At 36.1% G+C, this 16,901-nt stretch overlaps 1 protein-coding gene across 3 annotated transcripts in view; it reads right to left on the bottom strand.

Moving 5' to 3' along the window:
* DYNC2H1 (dynein cytoplasmic 2 heavy chain 1) overlaps positions 1–16,901 on the bottom strand; it is a 385,810-nt gene that overhangs the window by 274,335 nt on the left and 94,574 nt on the right. For 2 of the 3 annotated variants that reach the window (XM_070473685.1, XM_020900373.2), the window contains exons 42-47: positions 11,116–11,375; positions 9,646–9,892; positions 8,380–8,531; positions 6,976–7,120; positions 4,529–4,631; positions 3,817–3,984 (exon numbers count right to left, since the gene is read on the bottom strand). In XM_070473685.1, coding sequence (XP_070329786.1) covers positions 3,817–3,984; positions 4,529–4,631; positions 6,976–7,120; positions 8,380–8,531; positions 9,646–9,892; positions 11,116–11,375 — 1,075 coding nt within the window. The remainder of the gene's footprint in view (positions 1–3,816; positions 3,985–4,528; positions 4,632–6,975; positions 7,121–8,379; positions 8,532–9,645; positions 9,893–11,115; positions 11,376–16,901) is intronic. The other variant, XM_070473686.1, reaches the window with a different exon arrangement.

Here is a 16,901-nt window from a genome sequence, read left to right as displayed (position 1 = left end):
CTCATATCCCTGCTACAAGCCTCTGCCCCAACAAATGTATCCTTACCACTACTAGAGTCACAAATACAAAACAAAATCTGATAGTGCCACTGCACTCCAATATCATATAAGGCTTCCCACTGCCTTAAAAAATTTTCCTCATCAAGGCAATTTGGCTACAATTTGGCTTCACTGACTGCTTGAATCTCTTATCTTTCTCTGTATCCCACTACATACTCTAGTTTTCTCAAATCTATGGTTCTTTGCATATTTTTTTTTCCTTTGTCTAGAATGCCCTTCCTCTCTTCTTCACTAAATACAGTCATTCTTTAAGATACAGCTTGTGTACAGCCTAGTTGCTAAGTCATGTCCAACTCTTGTGATCCCATGGACTGTAGCCTGCCAGGCTCCTCTGTCCATCAGATTCTCCAGGCCAGAATACTGGAGTGGGCTGCCATTTCCTTCTCCAGGGGATCTTCCTGACCCAGGAATAAAACCTGGGTCTCCTGAATTGCAGGCAGATTCTTTATTGACTTAGTTACAAGGGAAGTTCAAGATACAACTTGGTTTTCTGCAATCTGCTCAAAAAAAATTAAAATCTTAGGTGTTAATCTAATGAATATAAGACATATGCTGAAAATTATACACTAGCGAAAGAAAGCAGAGTAAATAAATGAATAAATATATTATGTCCATGGATTAGAAAAATCAACATAATAAAGAGGTCAATTTTTCCTGAAACCAATATACAGAACTAATTCAATTCCTACCACAATCCGCAACACTGTATATACAGACAAGATTAATCTAAAATTTATATAGAAAGGCAAGGGAACTGAAATACCTAGAATGATTCTGAGAAAGGAAGAATAAATAAGGAAATAGTCAACTGGATTTTAAGACACTAAGCTACAGCAATCAAAACTCTCTTACTGGCAGAGGGCTGACATACATCATGGAACAGAACTGAGAACCCGGGAGCAGACTTACACAACTAATTTTTGAAAAACGTGCAAAAGCAATTCAAGGCAGAAAGGTAACATACTCAACAAACAGTGCTAGAACAAGTGGACAACCACAGGCAAAGAAGTGAATTCTGACCCAAGTCTCACTCCTTACAGAGAAATTCACTCAAACTGGATCACTGATTTAAAATATAAAACTATAAACTACTTAGGGAAAAACAGTAGGGGAAAATCTTCAAAATTTAGGATTACATCTAGTTCTTAAGCTTGACAGCAAAAAAACTTTGAAAAATAAATTGAGCCTCATAAAATTAAAACTTTTTTATCTATAAAAGACTCTATTAAGAAGATGAAAATACAAGCTACAGAGTGGGAGAATGTATTTGCTAATCACATATTTGATATAAAAGAATAGTAGCTAAAATATATAATGAACTCTAAAAACTAAAAATTTAAAAAATCTAATTAGAATGTGGGCAAAAGACACAGAGACACTTCACTGAAGAGGACATACAGAAGGCAATTGATGCTCAGCCTCATTGAACAACTTCATTTTCAAGACACAAAAGAAAACCACCATGACACATCAATACACACTTATCAGAAAGGCCAAAATAAAACCAGCGCTGACACCCAATGCTGGCGAGGATGTGGAGCAACTGGACCACTCACATATTGCTGATGGGAATACAGAATGAAATACAGCTACTCTAGGAAACAGTGTGGCACTTTTGTAAACTTTTAATTAAGCACACAAGTACCATTCATCCTGACCATTTATCTCAGAGAAACAAAAAAGTCCACAGAAAACCTGTACCTAAATGGCTACAGCAGCTTTCCTCCTAAGAGCCAAACACCAAAAACAATTCAGATGCCCTTCAACAAGTAAACAGTGAAAGAAATGGTAGCATTTCAAAATACCTACTCAGCAATAAAAAGCAATAAACCACTGAAACACGTGAGAATCTGCATATATCTCCAGAGAATTATCCCGAATGAAAAGATACTTGAAATGGCAAAATTAAATTCAGAAAAGATGGGTGGTTTCCAGGGGACAGATGTTACCACTGGAGGAAAACAAGTACAAAGTTCACGTTCTCTCTCTATTAGTTCTTATAACTGTATGTGAATCTACAATTATCTCAAAATTTAAAAAAAATTATTTTTAAAAATTTCAAAGTAACTTCCTCAAAAAAGGAATTAGTCTCTCATCTTCTATACCCCTAAATTCCAGCATTTATCCCAAATATTGGGCTTCCCTGGTGGCTCAGATGGTAAAGCATCTGCCTACAATGAGGGAGACCCGGGTTCGATCCCTGGGTTGGGAAGCTCCTCTGGAGAAGGAAGTGGTAACCCACTCCAGTACTCTTGCCTGGAAAATCCCATGGACGGAGGAGCCTAGTGGGCTACAGTCCATGGGGTCGCAGAGTCAGACACGACTGAGCGACTTCACTTTCACTTTCTTTCATCCCAAGTATATTCAGAATGTATCTAGTTTATTTTTAAGTATCTAAAATTAAATTTTTCTTAATAAATTAATATTCTACTGTGTGCAAATTCTATTTTCCTAGATCTAACAGATATCAACAAGTCTGTTTTTTTTAAAAATACAATCCTTCATTTAAAAGTAAAATACTGAGAAAAGACATTATGTATTGAGTCCTACATGAGACTCTAAAAGATACAAACTCTAGAGAATTCAGATAACACACTAATACTATCTAATGTCCAAAAGATATATCATCTTCTTCTCAGGAAGAGACATTATTAACTCAGTTTTTTGATTGAGAAAAGTGGTAGTATTTGAGAACAGTTTTCCATGCTAAGCCGTGAAAGCTACAGGACACAATGACATAAAACCTCACTCAAAATCAAATCAACTTTGAACTATTATCAGGCTTCTCTTAGCATTTCATACTGTCTTATTTCCTGATTCTAAAACTCAAGCAGCACCTAGAAAATTCCTTCTATCAATCTTAACATCCTTTTCTTTTTTAAGAGTCCTCTTCACTTATGTCATTATGACCCTGGAACCAATATCAAATGCAAAAAGATACAATGTAATGTACTATATGTAATATTTTTGAAGCCTAGCTTTACACTCTAATACAACAGAAACTCATTTTGTAGCTTAAAAGCAGTTTTATTACAGAACAGATTCAAATGATAGTCTTCTTCTGTCAAAGTCCTTTCCACCATGTTGATTTTCCTATTACATGCATCACTCCCACAGCATTTTCATAATACAAACTGGGCATTAAGCAGTAACAGCTGCAAATGTAACACTGCTCCTTTGGTGCTACGCTTTGTTTATCGTAACAGTGGGTAAAGTGCGAATGGGGGACATGTTCTGTGCTAATAACAGTAACAGCAGAGACAGGAATGAGAATTGCCATTATTCTCAAATGAAAGTTCATTGTAATTAAATATGGATCTTCACCGTGACCTTTTAAATATCACACATATATGGTTATTTTTCTAGTGAAAGTCCTTCAGGAAATACAATTTTGAAATGCAAATATAAAACACTGCAGGCTGAACAACTGTTTCCAAGAAAAAAATTACCATCATTATTTTGTTTGGAAAATAACTACTGAAATCTAGCAAAAAAGACAAAGCAACTTCTTATGGTTAAACATTAAAATTATCCAAGGTTTTAGGGCTTTTCATTTTAATTTATTTTACTGAAGTATAGTTGATTTACAATGTTGTATTAATTTTTACTCCACAGTAAAGTGATTCAATAATACCTATATAAATTATCCAAAGTTTTGATCTGTTTAGACATATGAAATCATACTATCAGAAAGAAAAATAATTTGAAAGTTCTCATAACATTTATATATTTACAAAAACTCTGTAACTATATTACCTGCCATATTATCTAGTATATCTGAGCCCCAATCTCCTTGAAACACTGAAGTTAAAATGCTGTCAAATAAATGAAGCTCCTTTGCACCAACAATTTTGTCACGAAATAAGCGCCGCGCTTCATATGCTACAATTTCTAATATGCAATCTAGAGGATGGTTTGAGGATCCTAAAAGAGACAAAATTTTCTTTAATTATAGTAAAACTCAAATGATTTTAAAATGGGCTATTTCAACATAATGTTAGAAAGAATTAGAGAATGAGAATCTACATACCATAATTTTGGCATCAGATAAATAGAAAAAAAAGGGGGAAAGAGTTAAAATTCATTTTGTGAATGAGCAGATAAACTTTTCTGATTATTTAAAGGATATGTTAAACAGTATTATCTCTAGTAGTTTAATAAAAATATCAATCCCTAAGAGCATATTAAAACTTGTTTTGGCTATAAAGAATAATGATTACATTTTTTCTCAAATCAAGTTTTAATAGTGACAATCATAGTTTAGAAAAGGAAGTGTACTAAAATATTATAATTGTCATATCATGTTTAAATTTAATATCATCATTTCAATTATAATTTTTAAAATACTATCATTACAATATTCATTTATCTATTAAAATATAATACACAGAATAAATACACACAGAGAGACACACTATGACATTCTAAAGAAAGATAAGTGATTTGAAATCACAAAAGCAAAACTTACCTCCTTCTAAATCATATCTGAATAAGCCAAGAACCCATTGGGTAAGGATGCAAGGAGTAAAGAAATAATGACTATAATCATCAACTGTAAATTTGGCCCGCACCTGAAAAAAAAAGGCAAATGATCTGCCCTATTCTTCTAAATTTATAATCATGATGTAAATTTTTCAGTCACTTTAAATTTACAGGAATGTCAATTCCTACCAGTGAGTGGAACCGTATTTCAACATTACTGATTTCCTTAGTTATCTTGTATACTATATTTTATGCACTTAAAAAACATTATCTAAGATAGGTTGTTCATAAACTTCAATAAGATGATAAAAGGTTGTCCATGCAAGAAAACAAAATAAAAAGTTAAAAAGCCCTCCTAAAGAAAGGAATTCAAGGAAAGCTAGTTCAACTAATTCAGTCACTCGGTCGTGTCTGAAATCTTTGCGACCCCAAGGAATGCAGAACACCAGGCTTCCCAGTCCATCACCAACTTTCAGAGCTTACTCAAACACATACCCATCAAGTCAATGATGCCATCCAACCATCTCATCCTCTGTCAACCCCTTCTTCTCCTGCCCTCAATCTTTCCCAGCATCGGGGTCTTTTCCAGTGAGTCAGTTCTTTGCATCAGGTGGCCAAAGTACTGGAGTTTCAGCTTCAGCATCAGTCCTTGCAATGAATATTCAGGACTGATTTCCTTTAGGATGGACTGGTTGGATCTCCTTGCAGTCCAAGGGACTCTCACGAGTCTTCTCCAACACCACAGTTCAAAAGCATCAATTCTTCAGCGCTCAGCTTTCTTTATAGTCCAATTCTCACATCCATACATGACTACTGGAAAAACCACAGCTTTGACTATATGCACCTTTTTTCAGCAAAGTGACGTCTCTGCTTTCTAATACGCTGTCTAGGTTTTTCATGGCTTTTCTTCCAAGCAGCAAGTGTCTTCTAATTTCATGGTTGCAGTCACCACAGGCAGTGATCTTGGAGCCCAAGAAAATAAAGTCTGTCACTGTTTCTATTTTTTCCCCATCTATTTGCCATAAAGTGCCGGGACCAGATGCCAAAGGAAGGCCAACCTAAGTGTAAAATGGATGCTATAATTCCAAGGTGCTCATGGGTGTAAGACAGACCCACTTTATAACAACAGGACCGACAGAGCTATCTTATGTTCAAGAGGTCATTGAACTTTGAACAAATCAAAGTGCCACAACTCATATGTCAGCAACGAGTGTACAGTCTGTGCCCTCCTCCCTACAGATGGAGCCACTGCTCTTACTCTGGCCTTGATCACCTAACATATGAATTAATTTAGAAGAACATAGTTTTTTCTTTCCTCACTCCTACTCTGGGCTTTCTATGTGGTGCTAGTGGTAAAGAACCTGCCTGCCAATGCAGGAGATATAAGAGACGCAGGTTTAATTCTTGGGTGAGGAAGATCCCCCAAAGGAGGGCATGGCAATCCACTCCAGTACTCCTGCCTGGAGAATTTCATGGACAGAGGATCCTGGTGGGCTACAATCCATAGGATCGTAAAGAGTCAGACATGAATGAAGCAACGGAGCACTCACGCACTTCTACTCTAATACTATAAAAAGCATCTTCCACAAACACTTCCATAACTTTCTCATGCTATTCCCTTTACCCAGGAAGACCCTCTTTCATCTTAGGTCACTTTGTGAATTTCAGGCAAGAATACTGGAGTGGGTTGCCCTTTCCCACTGCAGGGAATCTTCCCGATGCAAGGACTGAACTCACGTCTCTTTTGTCCCCTGCACTGGCAGGTGGATTTTTTACCACTGCACCACCTGAGAAGCCCCTGACATACTTCCTACACCACATTAATAGTTTACTTATACGATCAGGCCCCAGATTAGTGTGTGCACTTTCAAGGAATAGTGACTCAGTTATCTTTGTATCCTTAGGACCAGCACTGGAAAGAGAAGGTACTCAATAAATATCTTCTACATCCTCAATGCCTACTTTCATGTATCATCCTACTTTATCAGAGTATTTTAAACATTTCCTCACAGACAGAAGGGAAGAAATAAACATCAAAAATTTTTTTTAATTAAAAAAAAAATAAACATCAAAAATTACTCTCAGGTTTGAATCCCAGAAGACAGAAACTGGTAGAAGTCAGGAGAAAGATCTAGTTTTGGAAAGAAAACAAACTCCATTGTAAATATGCTAAATTTGAGCTCAAAGCAGAATAACCAATTACACACTGATTTGTTTTTTCAATATTTGCTGGGTGTCTATCAGAAGCTGTGCCAGAAGATATAACAGTGAACAAGGTGCACACAGACATCTATCCTCAAGAGTTACTCTCTGGGAGAAAAGTATAAATGACAGGAAAATAAAGCCTGAGGATCAACACAGATTAGGATTAAAGGCAGCCCTTTGGAAGTGATACTAATAGACATGAAAACTACAATATAAGTGAATATATACCTGTTCGTACACTTGTACCATAGATCCTGCTAAGAGATAAATTTTTGAAGAAGAACCCCAAATAGAATGATTCTTCAGATTTTTATGTAGAACTGGTTCCAAATATGCTCCATAAATTGTCTGTAATTGCTCTCTTTCTGGGTAACTAAAAAAAAAAAAAGCATATAAGAAGTTGAAATAAATATTCTAAATTACTATTTTAATGTTAAGGTATAGAAGTGGTTTCCAAACTGTGTGGTTTTCAAACTGTGAGGCCTAGATACCTCCATGGTTTACTCAAGGGCTTAAGTCAGGCTCATGGTCCTTATTTTTACTTCAACTCAATCAGATCCCTAATTATCTGTTGTCAAATATCAAGTATTCTAATAGAGGATTCTAATGAAATTACTTAAAAACATAATTGTTTAAAAGACCACCAATTGTTGGAAAGGGCCAGAGGAAAAGTCTGCTTAAGAAAAATCATTTTCAATTAAGTATAGTCTATACAAAGAACAGTAATCCACCTTAGAACTACAGAAGTAGAAAACATCACATAAAATCAATCTTTCCTCCCAAACCAAAATCTATTTCAATACAGCTTAAGTGGAGGCTGTAGCATTTTTAAAAGAAGAATGTTAATGGTGGGAGCAGTTTAGCACGACAGCATAAAACACAATATTTGGAGGACTTTGCCGGTGGTCCGTGGTTAAGACTCCACACTTTGACTGCAGAGGGGCTCAGGTTCAATCCCTGGGCAGGAAATAATACCCCACTTGTCATGTGCTGTGGTCAAAAAAAAAAAAAACCTAAAACAGTACTGTGGTTACTAGAATATATGGATAAGTGTTATGGCATGTAAGTTATACCTCAGTAAAGTTATTTAAAAAAAAAAAAGGTTTTGTAAAGCAAAATATAACCAAGGATACAATGTCATAAAATTCCAGTTCATGTAACAATCATGGACCATGGAGATGGATGGGTATAACAGGATTAATATCTGTTGTTTTTGTTTAGTTACTAAATCAGGATTAACATTATAGGACACTAAATGTTCTAACTCTACCTTATTCAGATATAAATTCTCTTTTTAGTTATCTTCATAAAATTTGATTGTATTTTTGCTTTATATAACCCATAAAACAGTTAGGCCTAAAACTCACCATTCATATTCCTGACACTGACATTCAGAGACAATACAAAGTAGTTCTGTTTATTTCTATTACATAAGAAGCATCAATTAAAGCCTTCGTCACCCTAAATTACTGCTTACAGTTTAGGAAGGGTAGGAAAAAAATAATATCAAAGCTTAAGTTGGACTATTTTTATATTCTAAATTTTGAAGTAATATCATTAATTTTTCATAAAATGCAATACATAAGATGTCTCTCCACATCAAAAACAAGATTTTAATACAACGATACATACTCTATAGCACAAAGACGAACAATAGAAGTAAATCTGGTAGTAAGCTGATGTCTTCCCAGTCTTCCTCCAGCTGACATAGAAGCCACAATTTGAATATTTTCTAAACCAACCCATTCCAAATTTTCATCATAAAATCCTTGATATGTCAGTACCTATTTAAAAATAAATATGTTTAAATGTTTTATGCTTAAGATTTTATAATCACATTTGTGTAAAACAATTGTTTCCGAATGAAATCATCCTCTAACTCAAAAATTTGACTGAAATATACTTTAATTTCTTATTTCATTAAAAATAATACTGTTCAAGATTCTGTGTTCAATGTCAAAAACAAATTTATGGTTACTGGCGAGGTGGTGGGACAAACTGGAGGTTGGAATTGACATATACACACTATACACACAAAAATAGATAACAAGTAAGGATCTACTGCCTAATACCGGAAAGTCTTCTCAGTACTCTTTAATGACCTGCATGGGAAAAGGATTAAAAAAAGAGAAAATATATTCTATAACAGATTCACTAATGCACAGCAAAAACTAACACAGCATGTAAATCAACTATGAGCCAATAAAAATTTTTTTAATTTAAAAACAACTGTTCAGCTAATGTTAGCTGTTCAGTTAATGTTAGCTCATTTTTAAAATTCTTTTCAAAATAAATATTAAAGTCCAGATCATACTATTAATATAAATCTACTTGCAATTATCAAAAAAAAAAGTGAAAAATCGGGAAAAATATAAGGAAAACAGTTTGGGTTTTTTCTATACGTGTTTTAAAATATTCAGCAGTTACATAGAAAAGCAAAATGTGAACCTGATTACCAAGCCCTAATTTAGAATTTAGAGTTCCCAATGTGATATAAATCACATAAAGTAAACCTTCCACAATGACTGAGGCATAACCAAGGAAATATATTAATATAACTGTTTTTGAAAGAGTGCATACGTAGAAGAATGAAGCCAAAACTTGCGCAACTCTAACACCATCCACAGCTTCTGTTTTCAGGAGTGAAAGGCAGGTAAAAGTAGGGTAAAGGCTATTTTCATTCTTTTAAAATAGCATCTATATGTAATACTAATTTCTAGATGTAGGAAGATCAAAGAAAGTAGCCTCAGGACAGGAATAAGGTGCTTCAGGAGTTTAATTTCCATTTGATTTCCACAATGGTCCTAACGAGAGAAGCAGATTTTCTATCTACAAGAAAAGTTAATGACATTAAGTTGTCTTCAATTATATCAAAACACTTCAAGTGATAATCCCCACCTGCTGCAGGAAAGCTATCAGAGTACTGGTGCCCCACTTGTCCAGCTTGGGCAGGTTGATGTCCTTCAAGTAGAGAACGAGCCTCTCGCAGTCTTTGGGTCTGTACACTCGGCCAGTGTTAGTGCTGATGACCATGCAGGTCTGGCTCAGTTTCTGCAGGAGATGCTGGGAGGTGGTCTGTGTGCTACAGTGAACCGTGGCGATGTGAGTAGACCGGAGTCGGGAAAACGCATACCTGAGCAGCATCCTGTCAAAGACAAAACACTTGACTTCATCCATGCAACCAACGAAATACTCTTCATACCCAAGATACAATTTCTATTATTCATTACATATTTATTTTTGGCTGTGCTGGGTCTTCACTGCTGCACGTCCTTTTCTCTAGTTGCAGCAAGCAGGGACCACCCTAGTTGCGGTTTGCGGGCTTCTCTTTGTGGGGGCTTCTCGAGGCTGAGCACAGACTCTAGGACGCACAGGCTTCAGCAGTTGTGGCGCAGGGGCTTAGAAGCTGTGGTTCCCAAGCTCCAGAGCACAGGTTCAATAGTTGTGGCACACAGCCTTAGTTGCTCTGTGGTATGTGGAATCTTCCTGGACCAGGGATTGCACCTATGTCTCCAGCACTGGCAGATGGATTCTTTACCACTAAGCTACCAGGGAAGACCCCAAGATTTCTAATTTTAAATATTCCATTTCTAAATTATTTACAATGTTGTTTAAGGAAAAAGTAGTAAAAATAGATATGATTTCTACAACTATCCATAGCTACTAAACTAGATTTCTAAGTTTTAGACTGGAAAAAAATAAATAAATAAATTTGTATTTTAAGGCATTCTTGAGACTCAGAAAAAAAAAAAAATCAAGGTTCACAAAAAATAATTTAGTTTGAAAAGATATAAAGACTATTTATGTATACATAAAAAGTATACGAAAAATTGTGATAGATTTTCATATACTCTATGTGAAATTTTAATTCTTTAAAGTAAATGTTCCAAAGAGAATCATCTTACTTCTAAAAAAATGCTCAGTTCAGTTCAGTTGAGTTCAGTCACTCAGTCATGTCTGACTCTTTGCGACCCCATGGACTGCAGCACACCAGGCTTCCCTACCCATCACCAACTCCTGGATATGAGTTTACTCAAACTCATATCCCATGAGTCGGTGATGCCATCCAAAAAAAAAGGTTCACATGCACTATTCATTTTGCTGTGATTGTATGCATAGATTTTTTTAAGGGTATCTTCTCAGATTTCTCTGATTCCATCAGAAAACACGTAACTTGACAGGGAAATAAAGCACATATTTTTCTCTATAGTAATATTATTTTTACAAATAGTAATAATAAAGAGTCCTTCATGAAAATGTACCTGCCATGTTAACCAAAAACACATAACAAAATCTGTTAAATTATTTTAGAACAGGAGAGATGCATAAATCCATTACAGGCATCTATTATTATTTTTCTGCTCTTACCCTTTGCCACATCCTTCTGGTCCAACAAGAATAAATGGCTGCTTAGTATCAGGACTTAACCAAGGTTTGAAATAGTCTAGACCTCGCTGCATGTCAGGAGTCTGAATGACTGGAAGAGTTTGGCTATTGCTGAAATCATCAGCAGTCAAGTTTTCTGGCTTCTTCAGCACATAAGACGCCAACCGTCCCCTACTTGAGTCATAGTACGTGTCCAATGGTTTGTGAGGGTCTGGAGGAGATTCTCGTGCCCAGTTAAAAACCTTAAGAAGAAAAAGTTATAAAACACTTTCATATACTCCAAACAGAAGATGTGAAATTTTAATTCTTTAAAGTAAATGCTCCAAAGAGAATCATCTTACTTCTTAAAAAAGTTCACACGCACTGCCGCTGCTGCTGCTAAGTCGCTTCAGTCGTGTTCAACTCTGTGCGACCCCATAGACAGCAGCCCACCAGGCTCCCCCGTCCCTGGGATTCTCCAGGCAAGAATACTGGAGTGGGTTGCCATTTCCTTCTCTGTCACATGCACTAAACTTACTAAATATCCTTAATAATTATAGTAACATTTTATCTCACATATTCTCCTCTAAATGATCATTCAAGCAAATAATAAAATTCATCTAGTCCACACATATAGTGTATAAACATATTCAACTTCCAATTGAGTTCTTATGAAAACTAAATTACAAGTAACACAATGAAGGACTCCTAGACCCGTCATTTCCAGTATAACTGTCCACTGCATAGTCACCACTACTGCTCTCAACCTGTTCCTCTTTCAAAAACTGCCATCTATACAGATACATAGTAGAGAGTTAACTCTAATGCCACTCAACACCTTTATTGACTTTTATTCTGTACAATAAGACACTGAGTGGTAACAATGAGAAGCATCTGGCAACAGAGGCAACAGATGGGCTACAGAAAGAAAAACACAACAGAGAAAGTAATAAAGGGTGGTATCAATGAAACAAAGTGACAAAAATGCTGAAACATAATGTTGGAACCAACCCAAATGAATGTGTTTAATTATTTCAATGGAGGTCAAAGGGAAGAAATTCCTAAATATGTAGAATTTGGCTTTATAAACAATGTAGCTGAAATTACTTTTGCCCTAAGTAAAGAAAAGATCTATGATGATTGCTCCATCTAAGCATTTATAACTGGAAAATTCTTCTGGTTAAAAAAATGATTAAAAATATGCTACTTTAAGATTAAAATGAATAAAATAACTATATTTATTCATATAGCTAACAAGGTACAAAAATACCTAACAAAAAACATAGTTCAAACATTAGCCTATTAAAAAATCTTTCATAATTTTATTTATTTTTTAATTGAAGGATAATTGCTTTACAGGATTTTGCTTTCTGTCAACCCTCAACATGAATCGGCCACAGGTGTACATATATCCCTCCCTTGTGAACCTCCCTCCCATCTCCTCCCCATCCCACCCCTCTAGGCTGATACAGAGCCTCTGTTTTAGTTTCCTGAGCCAGACAGCAAATTCCCCTTGGCTATCTATGTAACATATGGTAATGTAAGTTTCTACGTTATTCTGTCCATACATCTCACCCTCTCCTCCTCTCTCCCCATGTCCATAAGTCTATTCTCTATGTCTGTTTCTCCACTGTTGCCCTGTAAATAAATTCTTCAGTACCATCTTTCAGTACCATTCTTCAGCACCATCTTCAGGATATATGCGTTAGTATAGGATATTTATCTTTCTTTTTCTGACTTACCTCACAGTGTATAATTGGCTCTAGGTTCATCCATCTCACTAGAACTGACACAAATGTGTTCCTTTTCATGACTGAGTAATATTCCATTGTGTATATGTACTACAACTTTAGCCAATCATCTCAATGAACATCTAGGTTGCTTCCACGTTCTAGCTATTGTAAACAGTGCTGCAATGAACAATGGGATACATGTGTCTTTTTCAATTTTGGTTTCCTCAGGGTATATGCCTAGGAGTGGGACAGCTGGGTCATATGGTGCTTTCATTCCTAGTTTTTTAAGGAATCTCCATACCTTCTTCCATTGTGGCTGTATCAATTCACATTCCCACCAACAGTGCAAGAGGATTCCCTTTCCTCCATACCCTATACAGCATTTATTGTTTGCACATTTTTTGATGGTGATCATTCTGACTGGTGTGAGGCAATATCTCATGGCAGTTTTGACGTGCATTTCTCTAATAATGAGCGATGTTGAACCTCTTTTCATGTGTTTGGTAGCCATCTGTATGTCTTCATGGGAGAAATGTCTGTTTAGGTCTTTTTCCCACTTTTTCAATGGGCTGTTGCTCTGGTATTGAGTTGTATATATATTTTGGAAATTAATCCTTTGTCAGTTGTTTCATTTGCTATCATTTTCTCCCATTCTGAGGATTATCTTTTCACCTTACTTATAGTTTCCTTTGCTGTGCAAAGCTTTTAAGTTTAACCAGGTCACACTTGTTTTCTTTGGCTTTTATTTCCATTACTCTAGGAGATGGGTCATAGCGGATCTTGTGTTGATTTATGTCGAGTGTTCTGCCTATGATTTCCTCTAACAGTTTTACAGTCTCTGGTCTCACATTTAGGTCTTTAATCCCTTTTGAGTTTATCTTTGTGCATAGTATTAAGAAGTGTTCTAACTTCTTTCTTTTGCACGTAGCTGTCCAGTTTTCCCAGCACCACTTATTGAAGAGGGTGTCTTTGCCCCATTGTATATTCTTGCCTCCTTTGTCAAAAATCAGGAACCCATAGGTGCATGGGTTTAAGTCTGGGCTTTCTATCTTGTTCCATAGAACTATATTTCTGTTTTGTGCCATTACCATACTGTCTTGATGACTGTAGCTTTGTAGTATAATCTGAAGTCATGACAGTTGATTCCTCCAGCTTCATTCCTCTTTCTCAAGACTGCTTTGGCTATTCGGGGTCTTCTGTGTTTCCATATGAAGTGTGAAATTTTTGTTCTAGTTCTGTGAAAAATGCCGTAAGTAATTTCATAGGCATCACACTGAAACTGTAGATTGCATTAGATAGTATAGTCATTTTCACAGTATTGATTCTTCCAACACAGGAATACACAATCTCTCTCCATCTGCTTATGTCATCATCTTTGATTTCTTTCATCAGTGTCTTGTAATTTTCTACATATATTCTTTTGCCTCCTTGGTTAAGTTAATTCCTAGATGTTCTATTCTTTTTGTTGCAATGGAGACTGGGATTGATTCCTCAATTTCTCTTTCTGATTATTCATTGTTAGTATATAGGAATGCAAGTATTTTGTATCATGTGACTCCGCTAAATTCACTGATTAGATCTAGCATTTTCTGATAGTATATTTAGGGCTTTCTATGTATAGTATCATGTCATCTGCAAACAGTAATAGCTTTACTTCTTTTCCGATCTGGATTCATTCTATTTTTCTTCTCTGATTGCTGTAGCTAGGACTTCCAAAACTATGTCGAATAACACTGGTGAAAATGGACAACTTTGTCTTGTTCCTGATCTTAGGAGAAATGCTTTCAGTTTTTCACCACTGAGAATAATGTTTGCAGTGGGCTTATAATATATGGTCTTTATTATGTTGAGGTAGGTTCATTCTATGCCCGTTTTTGGAAGAGTTTTAATCATAAATGGGTGCTGATATGTGTCAAAGGCTTTTGCTGCATCTATTGAGATTAAGCACAAGCTGGAATCAAGATTGCCTAGAAAAATATCATTAACCTCAGATACGCAGATGACACCACCCTTATGGCAGAAAGCAAAGAAGAACTAAAGAGTCTCTTGAAGAAAGTGAAAGAGGAGAGTGAAAAAGTTGGCTTAAAACTCAACATTCAGAAAATTAAGATCATGGCATTTAGTCCCATCACTTCATGGCAAATAGATGGGAAACAATGGAAACAGTGACAGACTTTATTTTCTTGAGCTCCAAAATCACTGCAGATGGTGACTGCAGCCAGGAAATTAAAAGACGCTTACTCCTTGGAAGAAAAGTTATGACCAACCAAGACAGCATATGATAAAGCAGAGACATTACGTTGCCAACAAAGGTCCGTCTAATTAAAGCTATGGTTTTTCCAGTAGTCACTATGGATGTGAGAGTTGGACTAAAAGAAAGCTGAATGCTGAAGAATTGATGCTTTTGAACTGTGGTGTTGCGAAAGACTCTTGAGAGTCACTTGGACAGCAAGGAGATCCAGCCAGTCCAACCAAAAGGAAATCAGTCCTGAATATCCACTGGAAGGGCTGATGCTGAAGCTGAAACTCCCATTACTTTGGCCACCTGATTCGAAGAACTGACTCACTGGAAAAGACCCTGATGCTGGGAAAGATTGAAGGCAGGAGGAGGAGGGGATGACAGAAGATGAGATGGTTGGATGGTATCACTGACTCAATGGACATGAGTTTGAGTAAACTCCGGGAGTTGGTGATGGACAGGGAAGCCCGGTGTGCTGCATGCAGTCCATGGGTCGTAAAGAGTCGGACATGACTGAGCAACTGAACTGAACTGAACTGGGGTTATCATATGGTTTTATCATTCAATTTGTTAATATGGTGTATTACGTGGATTGATTTCTGTATACTGAAGAATCCTCGTATCTCTAAAATAAACTCAACTTGATCATGGTGTATAAGCTTTTTAATGTGTTGCTGAATTCTGTTTCCAAAAATTTGTAGAGGGTTTTTGCATCTATGTTCATCAGTGATACTGGCCTGTAGTTTTCTTTTTTTGTGTTGTCTTTGCCTGGTTTGGGTGTCAGGGTGATAGTGGCCTCATAGAATGAGTTCAGAAGTATTCTTACCTCTGCAATTTTTTGAAAGAATTTTATAAGGATAGGCATTAGCTCTTCTCTAAATGTTTGACAGAATTCACCTGTGAAGCCATTTGGTCCTCGACTTTTATCTTTTGAGAGATATTTGATCACAGCTTCAATTTCAGTGCTTGTAACTGGGTTGCTCATAGTTCCCATTTCTTCTTGATTCAGTCTGGGAAAATTGAATTTTTCTAAGAATCTATCCATTTCTTCCAGCTTATCCAGTTTATTGCCATATAGTTGTTCATAACAGTCTCTTATATTCCTTTGTATTTCTGCATTGTCTGTTGTAACCTCTCCTTTTTCATTTCTAATTATGTTGATTTAATTCTTTTTTTCTTGGAGAGTCTAGCTAAAGGTTTGTCAATTTTGTTTATCCTCTCAAAGAACCAACTTTTAGTTTTATTAATCTTTACTACTGTTTCTTTCATTTCTTCTTCACTTATTTCTGCTGTGATTTTTATGATTTCTTTCCTTCTGCTAATTTTGGGGTGGTTTTGTCCTTCTTTTTCCAGCTGTTTTAGGCATAAGGTTAGACTGTCTATTCAATGTTTCTCTTGTTTCTTGAGTTAGGATTGTATTGCTATAATCTTCCCTCTTAGAACTGCTTTTGCTGTAACCTTGAAAGAAAAGCTATGGCCAGCCTAAACAGCACATTGAAAAGCAGTAACATTACTTTGCCAACAAAGGTCCATCTAGTCAAAGCTCTGGTCTTTCCAGTAGTCATGTATGAATGTGAGAGTTGGACTATAAAGAAAGCTGAGCACCGAAGAATTGATGCTTTTGAACTGAGGATCTTGAGAGTCCCTTGGACTGCGAGAAGATCAAACCAGTACATCCTAAAGGAAATCAGTTCTGAAAATCGACTGGAAGGCTGATGCTGAAGCTGAAACTCCAATACTTTGTCCACCTGATGCAAAGAACTGACTCCTTGGAAAACACCCTGATATGAGGAAAAATTGAAGGCAGGAAGAGAAGG

This window comes from Odocoileus virginianus, chromosome 10 (genome assembly GCF_023699985.2).
Source record: "Odocoileus virginianus isolate 20LAN1187 ecotype Illinois chromosome 10, Ovbor_1.2, whole genome shotgun sequence".
NCBI lineage: Eukaryota > Metazoa > Chordata > Mammalia > Artiodactyla > Cervidae > Odocoileus > Odocoileus virginianus.
Note: the sequence above shows the minus strand (reverse complement) of the source record. Positions and strands in the feature narration are given on the sequence as shown.